The sequence below is a fragment of the Protobothrops mucrosquamatus genome, unplaced genomic scaffold (genome assembly GCF_001527695.2).
Source record: "Protobothrops mucrosquamatus isolate PMUCROS unplaced genomic scaffold, P.Mucros_1.0 scaffold3030, whole genome shotgun sequence".
Taxonomy (NCBI): Eukaryota; Metazoa; Chordata; class Lepidosauria; order Squamata; family Viperidae; genus Protobothrops; species Protobothrops mucrosquamatus.
This window is the reverse complement of record NW_015389044.1, coordinates 8,720-25,446: the sequence shown is the minus strand read 5'-3', so window position 1 is coordinate 25,446 and position 16,727 is coordinate 8,720. Positions and strand designations below refer to the sequence as shown.

The window sequence follows — 16,727 nt, the reverse complement described above, 5'->3', positions numbered from 1 at the left end:
TAGGAGAACGCTACTCTTTTATCAACAAGGGTGGGGGCACGCCCACAGGAAGTGAAGAAAGAGGATGATTTGGCCCAAGTTCATTGAACTATCCAATGAGCTTTGGAGGCATGTCTTACTCATTGATAAGCATTGCGTTTGACCAATGAAGATAAGCGGGGGCGGGCTGTGCAGTCTTTGTAAGAGAGGGCGGTTACATTTATTTGACATTCAATTATTCAATAGGGAAATATTGCTCTGTGCCTAATATGCGCAATCAGGACGCTGTTCCAAATAAGGCGCGACTGGAGGAGGAACACGTAAACAATTTGATAGGCAGCAGATTTGCCCAATCGGACACGTAAGCTGGGGGCCGCGTCCTCATTCGACTTCGGAAGGCGCATTCAAAATCAATAGACATCATTATCGTCGAATAAACTGCGACTACACCCCTCATGTGAGCAGATGTAGGAAACAGCAGCACACGAATCTACCCTATCGAACCGAGACACTTTCCAAAGGAAGTCTCTCTACACCAATCATCTCCAAGCATGCGGGTGGGCGGTCCAGGAGGCCGTCTTTTCTTCAGGGGCACAATGGAGGCACAACGGGAAGAAGGTGGGGCCGCCTGTGATTGACGGCTGAGCGTGGCCAACGGCACCCCGTGATCACGGGGCCGGGAAGTTGATAGGCATGCGGAAGGGCGAATCGCACGGGGGAAAAGGTGGGCGCGCTCGCGCGTTGTGAGGCGGACGAACCAACAGCGGAGAATAAGAAACGGAGAGCTCGTGCGGATCTGCGTGTAAGGAAGAAAGGGGTGGAGGGAAAGCGAAAGGGTGGGGGGAAAGGGTGTGGGGGAAAGTCCTTTGGGAACGCCGGCGCGTGAGGAGGAGGGGGGAGGAGGTAGAGGAGAAGGAGAACGCGGCTCTCTGGCGCGCGGGTGATTACACCAAGGCGCGGTGCGCGTGGAAGCCCGCGAGGAGAAGGGGGGGGTGTCTCGCGGGGGGTGGGGGTGAGACGGAGGAAATCTGCCTGGGGTCGCGTGAGGGTTGCGCGAGGCTGGGGCAGGAGCGGGTGCCTTCGACTCCGCCTGTCAGTCGGCCAGTCTCTGCGGGGAAGGGGCCAAGAAACCCCCATGCCGCCTTCCCCGCCCGCACTTCGTTTCCCCTTCCAGTCCAGATCCTGAGGTAACAAAGCCCGCAAAGGGGCATTTCCTCTCAGGGTCAGAGCCCCTCCTCTCCTTTTTCACCCTAAATAGCCTCTATGAATAAAAAGCCCCATTCCCTCATGCGCTCCTTCAAAGCCAGGTTGCCATTCTCTACCCTTCAAATGAAGGCTTAGGTTCAGTTGAGCATTTCTCTCTCTTCCCTCCCCCACCCCCCCCCCCCCAACTATCCCTTCATACTCTGCAAATGGCTTTATGCAAAGAAACGCGCGTTTACACTTCTACCCAACTCTTGTCTTCCAGACATACTGGCCTTCCCTTGCTTTTTAAGCAGCCTTCTCAATAGCATTAAAACAGTTTTTAGTTGAAGGCATCCGTGGGACACTAGGTTAGTAAAGTCTGATTAGACGTAGTTTTTATTTGTCTGTATCCCACCTTTATTTTTACAAATAACTCAAGGTGGTAGCCAATCAGATGCTTTTCTTTTTCAAATCTGTCACATGGTCCGTTGCATCAGCTACCGCTCTCATCTCTTCACTTTGCTTTCTTAGTTCTGGGTTAAAATATCTTCCCATTATAGAGTTGGTCCAGAAATTTCCTATCCACAATTAACTGTGTTACACTTGGGGCCTGAATCCAGTGTAATAATAAATTTGAAGCGCTTGCCAATTATACACAGAGGAAGTCCTCGACTTACGATCACAATTGAGCCCCAAATTTCTGTTGCTAAGTGAGACACTTATTAAGTGAGTATTGCCCCGGTTTACAACCTTTCTTGCCACAGTTGTTAAGTGAATCCCTGCAGTTAAGTTAGTAACACAGTTGTTAAATGAATCTGGCTCCCACATTTACTTTGCTTGTCAGAAGATCAGAAAAGGTGATCACATAACCTTGGGACACTGCACCTGTTTGCAAATATGAACAGTTGCCAAGCATCTGAATTTTGATCACGTGACCATGAGGATGCTGCAACGGTCATAAGTGTGAAAAATGATCATAAATCTTTTTTTCAGTGCCATTGTAACTTCAAACAATCACTAAATGAATGGTTGTAAGTCAAGGACCACCTGTACAGTCTCACACACTGCTGCTATAGATAAAGTTGCTACTTGAGGCAGGTTTTAAAGCTTTTTTGAAGCTTTTAAAATTACTATTGTGTATTAAAAACAAGTGATATGTGTTGATTCTTCAATGTGTGTTATGTGGTGGATGATTATACCTTTCGATGGTTAGGACAGTTATAGAACACTTTAAAGGGCAAGCGGCTGTTTTGATTTTGGTCTTCAGAGTTGTTCCCCCCCAATAATGAAATTATAGATAAATATAAGCAAAGATAATTGAATTAGATCTTCATAAATGAATAAGTCACAAATGTTAGCACAGCAATCTGGCATGGGAGGCTGTTTGAAGAACGGGAGTAAACTTTGTCCCAATTGTTTCATATTCAGAACTTTCTTCTGCCCTGCTGTTACCTAGTTTGGTAATGAAATATCTGCAGGAAAATAACCAAGCTCAGAAAGCACCAAGGTCCCCACAGTCCAACATTCAGCTATAAATAATTCTCTTCTATTGGCACTTTCTTGCTCACCAGTAATTCTTTTTTCTAGAATTTTCTTTTTGATATGTGCACAGTTATCACTGGATTTGATGTCTACTCCTTCTGAAAAGGACTCAGGTATATGGAATCATAATGCTTTTCCCTTCATAGCAGCCTGAAATATTATGTTTTATCCAGTAACTGTATGGTAGTGCATCTTATTTCATAAACAAAATTAATAATGTGAATATACTGTTAAGAAAGATATCTCAGTAATTTTGTTCATACAGTGCAAACAGCCATAATGTGGTATCTCTGCTGTTTAGTGTGACGTATGAATGGAACCAAATATAGTTTACCCAATAAACTCTGATTTGGTTAATGTGTGATAGACAAGCTAAGTAAGAGGACTGAAGAGGATTTGAAACAATTTTGAAAAATAGGTTGACAGAATCATATATTGGGAAATAGCAAACATGCTGTCTTGACTCTGTGTTCTTTGCCCCAACCTGATGCCTTCCTGAGGTGCAATGGGGTGGCATAGTTGCACTTCCTGATGTGCATTGAGCAATGTTTGGTGGCGTAGAGCTTTATTTAATCTTTTGAGGGAATCCTACAACATGATGAACAAAACAATGATGCAAATTGTGTGGATCTATTTTTCTTTGGTTTTTAAAGATGTTTGTTTTTTAAAAACTATGTTAAGCTTACTGTAAGACATGCAATTTCAAGCTTTGTATCTCATATGGTAACAAATATTGCCACAAGTGTTCAGCAGTAGCAGTCAGAGGAATCTTAGGGTTATAGTTTGTCATACTTGTTCTACAAATTTTAGTCTAATTATTACATCTGAAAAGTGCGAGGTTAGGAAGTATTGCTTTTTATCTACTCATATAAATGCTAATTTATTTAAATTATATAATGCTAATATAACCATTCCCAAGAAATTCTGCCCTCCCGGTGACTAACTGCTATTTTCTTCTTATGGCATTGCTGGGAATTGGGAGAAGAAAAGTAAGAAACTGCAGCCTGTTATAATTCAGAAAACTAAAGCCAGGAAATTCTCTGGCCCAGATTATGAAACAGGAATTTGCATGTAAATAGACTTGAGCTCCCTACAAATAGAGTAGGACAATCTTTAATTAACACCCTATCTCTTTTGAAGAATACTTTTGAGAAATGCTTAGTACTTACTATATGTGGCAAAGAAGTAAAAAGTTTCAACAACTCTGCCTTAAAATAGATATAGTGGTGTAGAAAGAGGAAAATCTCTATTCAGTTTAGTACAGTGGATTTATAGTACTTTGCACATCTGTACAAGTAAAAACTTGCATATGAGTAAATGAATTTCAAACAATTTCAGTGTAAGATATGGAATTGCATAGGTCTGGATAACTTGTAAGACTATTTTTTCTGGCATTCAGGCCCCAAATTCCTGACTTTTTAAACTACATGAATTTTGTTTTTTATGTCATCTGTGCCAGAATATTATTTTATCGTTTCATACAGCATAATTAAACCATGAACTAATCGCATACATTGGCTCTGCTCAACATGCTAGGCTAAAAATATCCTGTTTGTGGTTCAGTGTGTCATGTTAAACCAGAGAACTAGGCTGAATAAATTGTGGTTCAGTTAACCCAGGCATGTCAAACTCGCAATGTCACGTGATGTCGCGCGGTGTATCGGGACTTTTTCCCCATTGCTGGCAATGGGGTGGGTGCGGTTTCGGTGTGATGCAGGCCGGCAGTTTGACATGCCTGAGTTAACCATAGGTATTCATTTCAGGTGAGTATAGTTATTCTCTCACTTCAAATTATTACTTTGGCCTTCTTAGCCATATGACTAAGTAGGAGGCAACACCTGGCTGGGCTTGGAAGATACGTATAGTTGGGATTGGCTAGTATTTGAATAGAAACTATAGCTATAGGATAGTCTGAGAAGTTGCAAACGAAAGAAGGCAGCAGCAACTCACTTCTATATTACAGCCAAAAAACCCACATTAACTGATTTGCATTTATACCAGCGGCTCCCAACCTTTTCTTGCACCCCTTATAAACATTCAAAATAACGGCAATGAATTATGCATATAAACCATAATTTTGAAAACCCAAGTTTTTGCACCCCTTGGAATATCGTCTCGCACCCCCAGTTGGGAATCCCTGATTTACAGTATATTTTGCTGTAATCCAGTAAGACTTGTTGGTACTACACAACTGCTCAGGGAGTTGGTTAATTAGAAACAAAGGCTTGACAAGAATGTTGACTTGATATCCCAGTATAGTTTTCACAGTATCATGATTCTCCTAACTGAGCAATTGATGTTCTCTTGCAAAACCTGAAGATACTGTTTTCATAATAAGAATCCTACCAGGAATACAGACTAAAAAGAGTGAAGACATTTGAAGTATATCTGGAATATAAATTGCTTTTGATTCAGTTAGAAGCCGAACGGGCAAGTCTATTGCAAGAAATAGGGGTCTTGTAAAATTAACTGGGATGAGTTTGATTCTGTTAGCTCTGAGGAAATAGCTAGGGTGCTAGTGATATTAACTTTGCCACTTGTTGATTGGATCCTTGCTTTTCCTGGTTGGTGAAGGCTTCTAAGGAGCTGACAGAAGCTGGATCAGAGAAGTAACGAATACATCCTTGAGAAAGGGGGTGGTTCTGCCTGCCTTGAAAGAGGTGATGCAGTGGTGGGATTCAGCCGGTTCGCACCACTTTGGCAGAACCGGTAGCTAATTTTTTTGTTGCCCAGGCCCAGAATGGACTTCCGTGAGCGGCATCCACACAGAGAACCGGTTGTTCACATATTTGAATCCCACTACTGAGGTGATGGTGTACTACTCACTCAGGACGCTGTAACACTTTAATACATTTCATTGGAAATGTAAGCTTAGAGTCTTATGACTAAAGCAGTGTATAGGCCTGAGTGAGTGGATAAATAGATATATACATACATAGTATTTGGATCAGCTATCTGGTATGTGCAAACTGCTATCGGGAGACAAGAGGAATTCTGGCATTTTTATATGAATCTAGAGTCAATTTGCAGCATTATCTCTTATTCTAATGGATAAATGGTTTTGCTGGCACTATTCTGGCCTCAACTCTTGGAGAATAAGTATTCGCAAACCAGCAATTCTAGCCATCCTGGGGAAGAATGGTGAAGGAGGTCCATTTCTTTTACCAAGAAAGTCCTTGATAGGGATCTGATGAATCTGAGAAACAGCAATGCAGTTTCTATTGTGTTTTTTTCATCTCTCAGTGAAGACAGGGGAACATTCCGTCTATCGAAATCAACAACTTTGGAAGTAGGGATAACAAGCACCAAATGAGCCTGATTGGTAAACCAACTAATATTTGAGGATTCCTGTTGAAGAGTGCCTAATGTACTTGATTTTTGGAGATTTTTGGAGTGGGATTGGGTTTTCATTTTATAGGGTTTCTTGGCATTAAATATTCACTGTTAAGCAGTGAACTATGTAGAAATATCATTTGTAGGGGGTGATAAAGTGAGTTTTTTGAGTAGTATAAAAAGTTTTGGAAGTTTTAAAGAAGTAGTGGAGAGAGAATTTTTTAACAGATTGGGACCAAATTAGAAATTTAAATTCTTTGGACATTTTGACATCCTGGAGAAAAAAACAATTACATATTTATTTCTCTGCTCCTTCTCATAGAAACATATGATGCAGGGGAGAAATCCTGAAATTTCTGGAATGTTTTATTTTCAGACATATATATTCATGAATTATACAGTTTATAGTACAACATAAACTGCTAATGATAATATTAATAAAATATTAAGTTTTGGTCCTAAGCTATTGTCTTATATATCTGTGTCACAACTGTTTCGAGAGAGAAGTGAAAAATGCATCAACAATGAGGAGACTAGGCATCAGCAGGTTTGGAATATTTCTAGTTCCGGTATCTCCAGAACTAGAAGGAGGCTAGAATTCAAGAAATAGATGTTGAATGTTTCTGTATTTTAAAATGTAGTCTCTCTGGTCAAATTCATCTTTTGGTGATGCAAGTGGTTTGCCATTTTCTTTACAATGTTGCGTTGACATCCCAATCTAGTTTACATCTCAGGGATTGCTGATATTCTTCTATCTAGGATTAACCAGGTCCAACCCCTGCTTGTCTTGTGAGCCTTACAAAAGTTAGTCAGATGCTGCCACCTGCTGGGTATCTATCCCAAATATTCCCTCTAGAATGGATTTTAACTCCTTTTATGGAGGGCATCGATTTGAGGAAGATAGAACAGGAAGAATTATTTAAGGTTTTAGAGTCTAGATTCCTCCATAAAAATATTTGTATTTCATGTTTTGAGTTATGTAGTATGATTTAAAAACATTTTTCTAAGATAATGTTTCGTAGAGATTTTTGCAGTGCTCTCCCCCTGGCCATGGAGAATTTTGTTTTGTTGATCAGATCAGATCAGATCAGATCAGATCAAATGAAAGTTACATGAGCCTCAGGCTTAATAAAGTGGCACTAGAAGATTTGTCACAATATTAAAAAGTTACATAAAATATAAAGCATAATGAAATAATTTTTGTTTATCAATTCAGTTTGTTACTGATTAACCTACAGGTATAAAAACTGTTTCTTGGCTTATACTTTAATTATAAAAATTGCAAGGCACAATGGAAACATCAAGATAGTACAAACAATATGAGCAAACGTGGCAAAATGCTATTTTTTAGTTTTTAAATTAATTTTAGTTTATTAAAACCATTCTAATAAAGGTTCTTTCTTGAAAAAAGAAATCTCAGTGTATGTGCAAATAGCAAGTTAAATTATGGTAGAGGTCATAGGGAATCTACTTATTTTAATGTTTGATAGTCCTGCTTTTATTGGAGTTTTCATTCAGATTCCCAACTTCTCTGTGTATTTTACTTTAATTGTCTGTCTTGCTTCTCTCTTGTGGCTAGCAGAGTTGAAAACAGTATGGTTGTAGAAAGAAGATGGGCTCCACTCGGTTAACTGCAAAAGAACTATGTGAGAACGATGACCTTGCCACAACGCTAATTCTTGACTCCTACCTTGGCTTTAGGACTCATAAAATGAATGTAAGGTAAGAAGTAGGAATGGAGATGGAATAAGTCTGAAAATTAAGATCGTAAAGTGGGAATGGATGGATGGATGGATGGATGGATGGATGGATGGATGGATGGATGGATGGATGGATAGATAGATAGATAGATAGATAGATAGATTTTTTATATCTTTGGATATTAAGTGGTGAGGATAGAGAGTATAGGTAGTCCTTGACTTACCACAATTGGGACCAGAAGTTTGATTGTTGGTGGGCTGTGTATCTGGCAGAGGCCTCCTGTGCTACAGCAAGCACTGTTGCGCAGCTGAGATAGGTGAATGGGGGGAGTTGCAGCACCTCTGTGATTGCTAGTGCAAATAGGCTGCCAGGCACCTGAATTTTGAACACATGATTGCAGGGATGCAACAACCATAACTTGTCCATTTAGCACCGTTGTAATTTTGAATGGTTACTGAACTAATGGTCGTAAGTCAAAGACTACCCAAAATGAGGAAAGAAATATGTTACAAAAGGAATTCTTCCTCTTTTATTTTTATAGCCCACTCCCAGCCATCAGGAGGAAGCACCATTTACGGGAGGCAGTAGAAGCTTTCCGGAAGCGCAAGGACCTAGAAGCAGCATATCAAGCCTTGATGCAGGGTGGCTGGGCCTGCCAGTATTTTGCAAACCGGAGCCATCAGCAGGAAGCTGCCTTCAAGAGTCATGTACAATCCTGGTTTTTACCTTTTAATGGCTGGAGAGCATGTTGAAATCTGAAAAAGTTATTTATATAGACTTTTTCATCCCAATCTCATTCCTTTTGGATTATTACATTATGGCTCTTATCCTAGTCAGCATGGCAGTTAGGGTGGTGGGAGTTTAATTTAACACCATCTCAAACAATCAGGTTTGGAAAGGCTGTTCCATAACATGTTATTTATTATTAAAAGTGAATCATGGGGCATATTCTAAGAATATATGGAAGTTAGAAAAAAGTACTTATCCTAACCTAGTCTATGCCTTCCTTTTCTCTAGACCAAATTAAATGTATTAGTGCTCTGGCCACATACAGCCTACGTGAACTTTGTAATTAAGTGACATAAAATTATTAGGCTATAATCTTTTTTTTTTTACTTGACTGTTACTTGTAACACAAGCTGGCAGTGAAGGTCCACAGAGGCTGGCTGTGGATGAAAGGACCAAGAAGTATCATTTTCTTCTTTTTTATCTTTTTTGGCTTTGATGTTTTTAAGCATCTTCAACTTATGTGAATGTGAGCTTGATAGAAAGAAAATTGTTTACAACTATAGTGAGATACATTTTATACGGGAAGAGAGTAAACATATTCATAGAAGTGATATGAGCATTGTCTGACTTAGTTCACTCTCTCCACTGATTCTTTCAATTAACTCCCTTGCAGTGATTTTATTTTATTTATTTATATTGCACCTTTATTATTTTTTATAAACAACTCAAGGCAGCAAACATATCTAATACTCCTTCCTCTCTTCCCTCTCCCCCCATACCCACCCCAGATTTTTCGGTACCTTCGCATTTTCCTTCCTGAGAGCGGTTTTGCCATCAGACGTTGTAGTCGATATTCCTTAGAAATAAATGGAGCCCAGGTAGTGTCTACAAAGTCATGGTAAGTTCATAGTACTACTGCTTCCCCATGTGGCAAAATTATTAACTTGCACGCTGGATTATACCAACCAGCATGCAAAGAAGTGGATAATAAAGTAGCCATGCATTTGCTTTTGCATATTTTACTTAAGATTACAGCAGCATAATCCTCTGGATAGGTAAGGTTATTTTTTTCCTCTCCCATAAGGAGAAAGAATGATAAACTGGAGCTTTTAGAGGGCTACATTGCAGAACTGACAGAACCCGATGAGAGCCTCCTCCGAGCAGGTGAAAATGACTTCAGCATCATGTACTCCACCCGGAAACAGTGTGCCCAGCTTTGGCTAGGGCCTGCAGCCTTCATTAATCATGGTAGGTGGATGCCTTCAGGTACAAGTTAGAGAGGTAGTTGCCTCAAACTGTTTAAATTGCTATGAAAATGATAATGGTAAGTTTTATATAACCGGTCTTATTACTTAGACTAACTGATGAGGAGAAATAAGATAGCTATCCCAGATCAGAGATATTCCAGTCAATATTCTAGATATTCTAGTCAGTTATTTGGGAAATTGAACTTTCTATAGGTACCAATAGGGATATATCAGAACCAAACAGTAGTGATGACTGGTATGTAGCAAATATGCAGTTGTCATTAATGGGGCGGTACAGCAATCAGGATTCAGTTGAGAATATATTATTCAGAGCTCACATGGGAGTGCTCATTAGACTTGTTGACATTTCTTTAAATCCAGTGTGGCTTTTCTTGGGCTACTGTGTGAAACGAGGGAAAGACACAACTTCTTTACAGAATTGCCACTGGAGCAGTGTGAGTGTCCCCAGATCGGCATGATCCTAATTACAGTATTAAGAATTAATCATCTCATTTCAGTTAGCTTTGTAGGTGCTTTTGACACAAAGACAGACAACACTCTATACTTAACAACTTAATTGGGTTGCCAAAACTTGCAGTGTTTTTCATTGACAAAATATTTTAAAAAATATTTTTATCTTGATGTCTGTATACTGTTTCAGTTTTCTCTTAGGAAAATGAATATATTTTCCTAGTTAATATGATTGACTAGGTAATAATGCTAAAGCATATTTTATTACTGATTATAACAGTCATTGTCTTTGGATAACCTATAGATGAATTGTTCCTACTAACATGGTTTCTCTTGAGATATGTTTATATTTTAGTAAAAGGAAAAGAAAAAAGGCATTGTGGTTGCAATGAGTTGTTTCTTTGGTAGAATTGCTGAAATTTAAAGGCATTGAGGCTTAAAGAAGGACAATTTGTTCCAAAGAAATACAAATGTCCCTACTTATCTGCCCAGTTAATGACTGGACAGAAGCAGCTTCTTTGTAGTCAGTGGCCTAGTCACGTCACTCTGTATGTGCATCTGTTATCTGTTATTTTCTAAATTAAGTATTTCCCAAGAATTGTGATTATTTTAGTAACTGGGAGAAATGTGGGTGCTAACTATCAATGTAGGTGGCCTGTAGATTAAAATTGCTTGGTGCTGTTTCTTGTGTCAGCTTTCATAGTGAGGGACATTTAATCATGTGAATACTGCTATAGAAATTGAGAATTTGATAGAATTTTGATTGCGAAAGGGTTGATGAAAAAGGACTGTCTAAGGCAGTGTTTCTCAACCTTGACAATTTTAAGGCATGTGGACTTCAACTCCCAGAATTCCACAGCCAGCATTGCTGGCTGTGGAATTCTGGGAGTTGAAGTCCACATGCCTTAAAATTGTCAAGGTTGAGAAACACTGGTCTAAGGAACTTCTTATCCTAAATGCATTTGAAAATCTAGTCAGGATGGTATGTTTTATGTTGAATAGAGGACTATTTACTTTTTTTGAAGCTGGAACCAGATTCTCTAAAAAATTAATCTTAAATTTGTGTCTCATTCATTTAAAGATTAGGCATAAAAAGGCATTAAGAATAATAAGCTGTTCTAAAATTTATTATTTATTTTTCACATTTCTAGATAGCCAAAATGGGAGATGTTTATTTACCACCTATTTGTGAGGCAATAGTCTGTTAAGAAAACTTCCTTAGTTAATTGCTTGAAATGCTGCATTAGTAAGGTTTTCAGATGACCAAGGGATTATCTGATAGACTTAGGGTTCAGAATTTAACAGCAAAAGGCAATAATGAATTGAACTTTCTTGGAAACTTCTCCTTATTCGGCCACAGAACTCATAGAAAAACTTACTTCCTTTCAGTATTTTAAAATTTTCATTAAAGGTGTAAGACATAAGGCACAATTATTTTGCACTTTATTGAGTGAGAGAGGCTTGATACGATAATGTACTTATACAAATGTCAAATATGCCGCCTTGAGTTCATAACGTGGAAAACTGAGGATTTAAGCCAAATACAATACTTTTCTTCGGCTGGATTTCCATAATTTGCATTGCACCTACTCAGTTGATTCAGATTTGTAAATGCTTCTAGATAAAGCAAAATGTCCTGTTGAAAAAATGAGCACGTTTTCTCTGCTGCAGCTTCTGCTAAGAAGGAATACTTGTAATTCATATTTAGCTCTTTTTTAAAATCTCCCTTTTTCTTCTTATTGTTCCCCTCCAAAATGTAATTCCTGCTCACTGTGCAACTAATCAGACTGCAGACCAAACTGTAAGGTAAGCTGTGTTGACTTATTGTTGGGGCACGGGATGCTGTTCGTTAGAATACGAGACTCTGAACTTGGGATGAGGCCTAAATGTATTACTGACTAGAGTGAATAGGAATGAGAGGGAATATATTTCGGGAGAGGTTGAAATAGACCAGGAGCACAATATACTGTAGTAGTGTCTGGAAAACACTTAGGAGGAGTTGTGATTGCCTGAGGTAGAAAAGTATCTCTTTGTAATCCTAGGAACTTTACCTCATTAATCTTCTCATTTTTCACTGGAGGTACAAGACTTTTTTCCGGTCTTGGAAACTGGAAATATGATAGAGTTTTCTATTGTTTAGGATAGAAGAAATCAAATTCTCTTTGATATCCTGTTTTGCAAAATTGTTCCACAAGGGCGTAAGAAGTCTGAACAAATAGCTTTGAGAAAGAGTTGATGTTTCTTTCCCGGCTAGCCTTTCTTTCCTGCTTTTTCTACCCCTAACCCATTGTTTGTCCTGCAGTTTGTCCCAATGGATGGGAACACGGCTTGTGTCAAGGTGCTGCGGGACATTGAGCCAGATGATGAGATCACATGCTTCTATGGCGACGGCTTCTTTGGGGAGAACAATGAATTATGCGAATGCCACACTTGTGAAAGGTGAAAATGGAGGGGAGCGCAATCTCAAATGTTGGGAGTTGGATTTCTGAGTTTCTGAGAAACAGTTGCAGGAAAAGGAAACCAAATGATAATCTGCATTAATTCTTGCCCCCATCTTCAAGTGTTTTCGGCAATCATTCCTGGCAAGAAGTGCAGACTGCTTAATGCCCAGGTGTTAACAAGCCTTAGTTCTCAAGGGATGGTTGCTAGCGAGCCTAGGATTTTGAAAGGGGAGGGGCAGTATTTTTCTTCTATTATCACAAGAGCCCTGGAAAGATCAATGATAACATCTAAAAGCTAGAAAGAGGGAAGTTATAACTGTTCTGACACAGAGTTCAACAGTGTAAAATCTCTTCATCCTTAGTGTTAAGTTTATCGTGTCTTGATTTTGCATGCATTTGGTAAGTGCCCTGCAGTTTGTTTTCTCCAAGGGTAGAAAAGGATGTATAAATATTTTGAGTAAACAGTAATCTTTTTGATTAATGCTGGGCTGCTCCTGATACTGCCTCTCATTCTCAATTTTTTTCTTAGGAAGGGGGAAGGAGCTTTTCGCCTCCTGAATCAGACACCATTGGTAGCTACCTCAGTCAATGAGAAATACCTACTGAGAGAGACAGATGGCCGTCTGCAGAGGTGGAAAAAGCAGTCTTGCAAACATGCTCAACGTAATGTGAAAGCGGGACACAAAACCCGGCGCAGGAAATCACAATTACATGGTGAGATATGCAAAAATACTTAACTGGAATGGATTTTGTGCATCATAGTGCTGTGCAGGGCAATATGGGTTGCATTTCCCCTGTAACATCATAATGTCCATTAGAATGAGGACTCTGTTACAGCCCTGTCAGCCCCAGGGTTCCACAGCAGTAGTTATCTCAACTTCTTTTGTGGTAGCAAAAGTAAAGTAGTAATTTCTTCTTTATTAAAATGGATACTCAAAAACTATTCTAGCTACAGTATTAGATTAAAGCCTGGCAGAACTAATTGGGTAACCTAATATTATAGTTCCTGCATTGGGAAATGTAAGCAATGTTGAGATATTTGGCTCCCAAGCGGGAAATATATACTACTCTGTTCCTGCCTCCTTTCTGGGATCTTGAGCGTACTGTGTGATTTCAGGAAAATGCGCAGCTTCTCTGTGGGACTGCTGACAAGTACAGTGAGGTTACCTACTGGTATGCCAGACCTGTTTTAAGAGTCAAATATTTACATGTTCAAAGAAAGAGTTTATAGGATTATGGAAGGTCAGGGTTGGGTGGTGAAGCCGTCATACACTCAATTCATCTTTTTAGAGCCCTTGAAAAATCCAGGGAGAAATGGAAATTGCCTATTGTGTAGTGACAATACGGCAGCTGTATTAAATAAGATGAAACTGGGAAGAAACAGGCGCGGGCGGTGATGGGAGTGACTCGTCGCTCCCATGTAACGCCGCTGTTGCGCGAGCTGCACTGGCTGCCGGTGGCTTTCCGGGTGCGCTTCAAGGTGCTGATTATCATCTTTAAAGCACTCCATGGCATCGGACCTGGTTATCTCCGAGACCGCCTTCTGCCTCAGATTACCTCTCATCGGCCGATACGCTCCCACANAGCAGGACTGGCCTAAGGGTTATCTTAATTTGGTTTTAAAATAATTTTAATAAGAAAAGGCCAATAATTAATATTCTATTTTAATTACATTTTAAATTTAGTATTTTGTATCATGTACCTGTTTTAAATGGCTGTAAGCCGCCCTGAGTCCGTTGGGAGAAGGGCGGGGTAGAAATTTGAATAATAAATAAATAAATAAGAGGAGGGACATTCTCATAATTGATTATCTCTTTTCCTTTTCTAGGTGCTGTACACAGATATACCACTCGCTGGTATCTTAAGATGCTGAAGCCTTTACACATCCCGCTGCACAACTGCTTGGCCTGCAGAGCACGTGGATGCAAGCTCCGTAAGCAGCCTCTGGTGTGTCTGCTTCCTCCGTTGCCTGTATTGCACCTCAGGCAGTCTTTGATAAACAAGAATTGCCACTCCGAGACCCAGCAAGACTGCTCTCTTACAAAGATGCACAATGGCCCTGAAAGCCCGGGCGTGGCCAATCAGGGCAGCCTGGTAGTGAATCTCGGGAAGAGAATTCCCTTGGACTGGGCAAGGTTTCATAGGGAAGTAGCATGTGACATTAAAGAAGAAAAACTTTCTAACACTAACGAGGAGTTTAGCCAGGGGACCGAGGAATATGATTCAAAGGATATGGAGGAAAGTCATGCTGATGTTAAAGAAACCCATGAATCAGGATCTGGGGTTCTCCATTCAGGAGAGCAAGTCCCCCCTGATTCTTCAGGTTCTCTTTCATCCGGTCAGTTTTTGTGCAGAACAAGAAGCATGGCTCAGTGCCAAGCTCACGTTTTGCCCCAATCTCAGTTGTCATTACCAATGGTAGACCCCAAGCTTTCCCAGTATGCTCACGTCCGCCTGGAAGGCCCACTTTTTGGAGGCAGGCAGTGCTGGCAGCAGCTCCCTTCAGACAAGGTGGAGAAGGAACAAGCCGAGGAACAGCATCTTCCTAAGCGGATGGTTCCATCAACCTTGAGGTAGCTGCAAGCTCCTGCGAGGAGATGTCCTCATCTGGCTGATCTCCTGTGACTGAAAATGAGACTTTAGCTTCTTACTGAATTTACCCATGAAAACCATCTACCAGAATTTGCCTGAAATTATCCATCTTTTTGTTGTGCCCTTCTCCCAATCACCTTATATGGGTTGATAACATCTCTTCTGAAGTAATGTCCCCAGTGGGCACAAGGCTGCCTGTGCTAAAAACAAAGCCTTGTGTTCCACTCCTACTTTTTTCCATTGAAATTGATATTTCAGTTATCTTTCCAGAGTACTTCCTTTATCACATCCTCACGATTCCTTCAAAAAAAATTGTTCTCCACTACTTTGCCAAACTTTACTGTATAGTCTTGAAACTTAAGCCATATAGGAGACTGCATGGATGCTTTGGATTGCCTCCTGGTCTTTCCTTTGAACTCTACTTTCTTTCCCACCGAGTCCTTTCACCTCTCTACTCTCGATATCTCCATGTTCTGGTTTATAGCACTGTAGTTATAGACTGCTTGACAGATGGACATGGTATTTTGGCATTTATTGTCCCTACAGAGTGAGGCAGAATTGGTGAAGTGACTTGTGGAGAAAAGAAAACCAGCATCTAATCAGGGAAGTCCCTTTAAAACTTATTGTGAGAAAACCAGCAACCAGAAGTGCACATTGGCATGCAGCCTAAACAGTTCAGTCCATTTAGCCTGAAGGCTGTTTTTTTTGCTAAACAGGCTTATATGGGGGATTAAATTGTTCTTGCTCCTCTTCTTTTGCCGTTTCACTGTTTGGGTGCCTATTGTTACAAGACATCTAATTTTCTAGTTTTGGAAGCTACTTTTATATTAGTTATTTTGTGTGACTTATTTCTTCTCCCAGCTAGAGTTTTAAACAGGTGTCTACTGGGGCTTTTTAGAATCTTAATGAACTTTATATATTCAGGTGTTTTATATTTGATAAAGTTGAGCTGCTTGGCTCAGGGGCATTGTGATAAAGGGGCTTCCTTCTGTGAGAGGCTGATGAGCAGGATAAAAGTTCTACTCGGTTTAATGTGGCCTAACTCAGTTCAAAGTCACATATGGTAAGTGGATTTGCTGTATATTTCTCCCACTCAGCTTGCCATGACAGGACTTTGGACAGGTAGGGCACAGTCTGGTGTTAGAAATCTGAATGCAAGGTATATGGGGAGAGGTGGTGGCAATTGAATGGGTGAAATGTTGCAGTTCAAACTTTTCATTTAAGTGCTTGCTTTGCTTTAAAATTTTGTGGAATCCTTTGTGGTGTTGACTTTGGATACATATTCAAGAGTCTTAGAACAGTCTGGTGTTCCTTTTCCAACTCATTCCTTTTCTGTTTGGTATTGTAGTTTGGTGCAGTTAGTGTTAGAGAAGCTTTTCTAGATGACTTGAAGGTCATGTTAAGATGTGCACATTTGAGAATAAGTTCCATTAAACTTAGACTTTCTTTTAAATACCTATGGGTAGAATCCAGCAAAGGTTCTTTGATCTCTGAAGTTGGAAAATCT

At 39.9% G+C, this 16,727-nt stretch overlaps 1 protein-coding gene across 1 annotated transcript; it reads left to right on the top strand.

Moving 5' to 3' along the window:
• Positions 1 to 757: 757 nt before the first annotated feature.
• On the top strand, positions 758 to 15,911 carry LOC107296922 (histone-lysine N-methyltransferase KMT5C-like). The gene is made up of 9 exons (XM_015826279.1): positions 758 to 781; positions 7,622 to 7,761; positions 8,282 to 8,447; positions 9,258 to 9,367; positions 9,554 to 9,717; positions 11,974 to 11,993; positions 12,490 to 12,626; positions 13,158 to 13,342; positions 14,457 to 15,911. Exons 2-9 carry the CDS (start codon positions 7,652 to 7,654, stop codon positions 15,203 to 15,205), a joined length of 1,641 nt encoding a protein of 546 aa, XP_015681765.1. The 5' UTR covers positions 758 to 781; positions 7,622 to 7,651; the 3' UTR covers positions 15,206 to 15,911.
• The last annotated feature ends 816 nt before the right edge of the window (positions 15,912 to 16,727 follow it).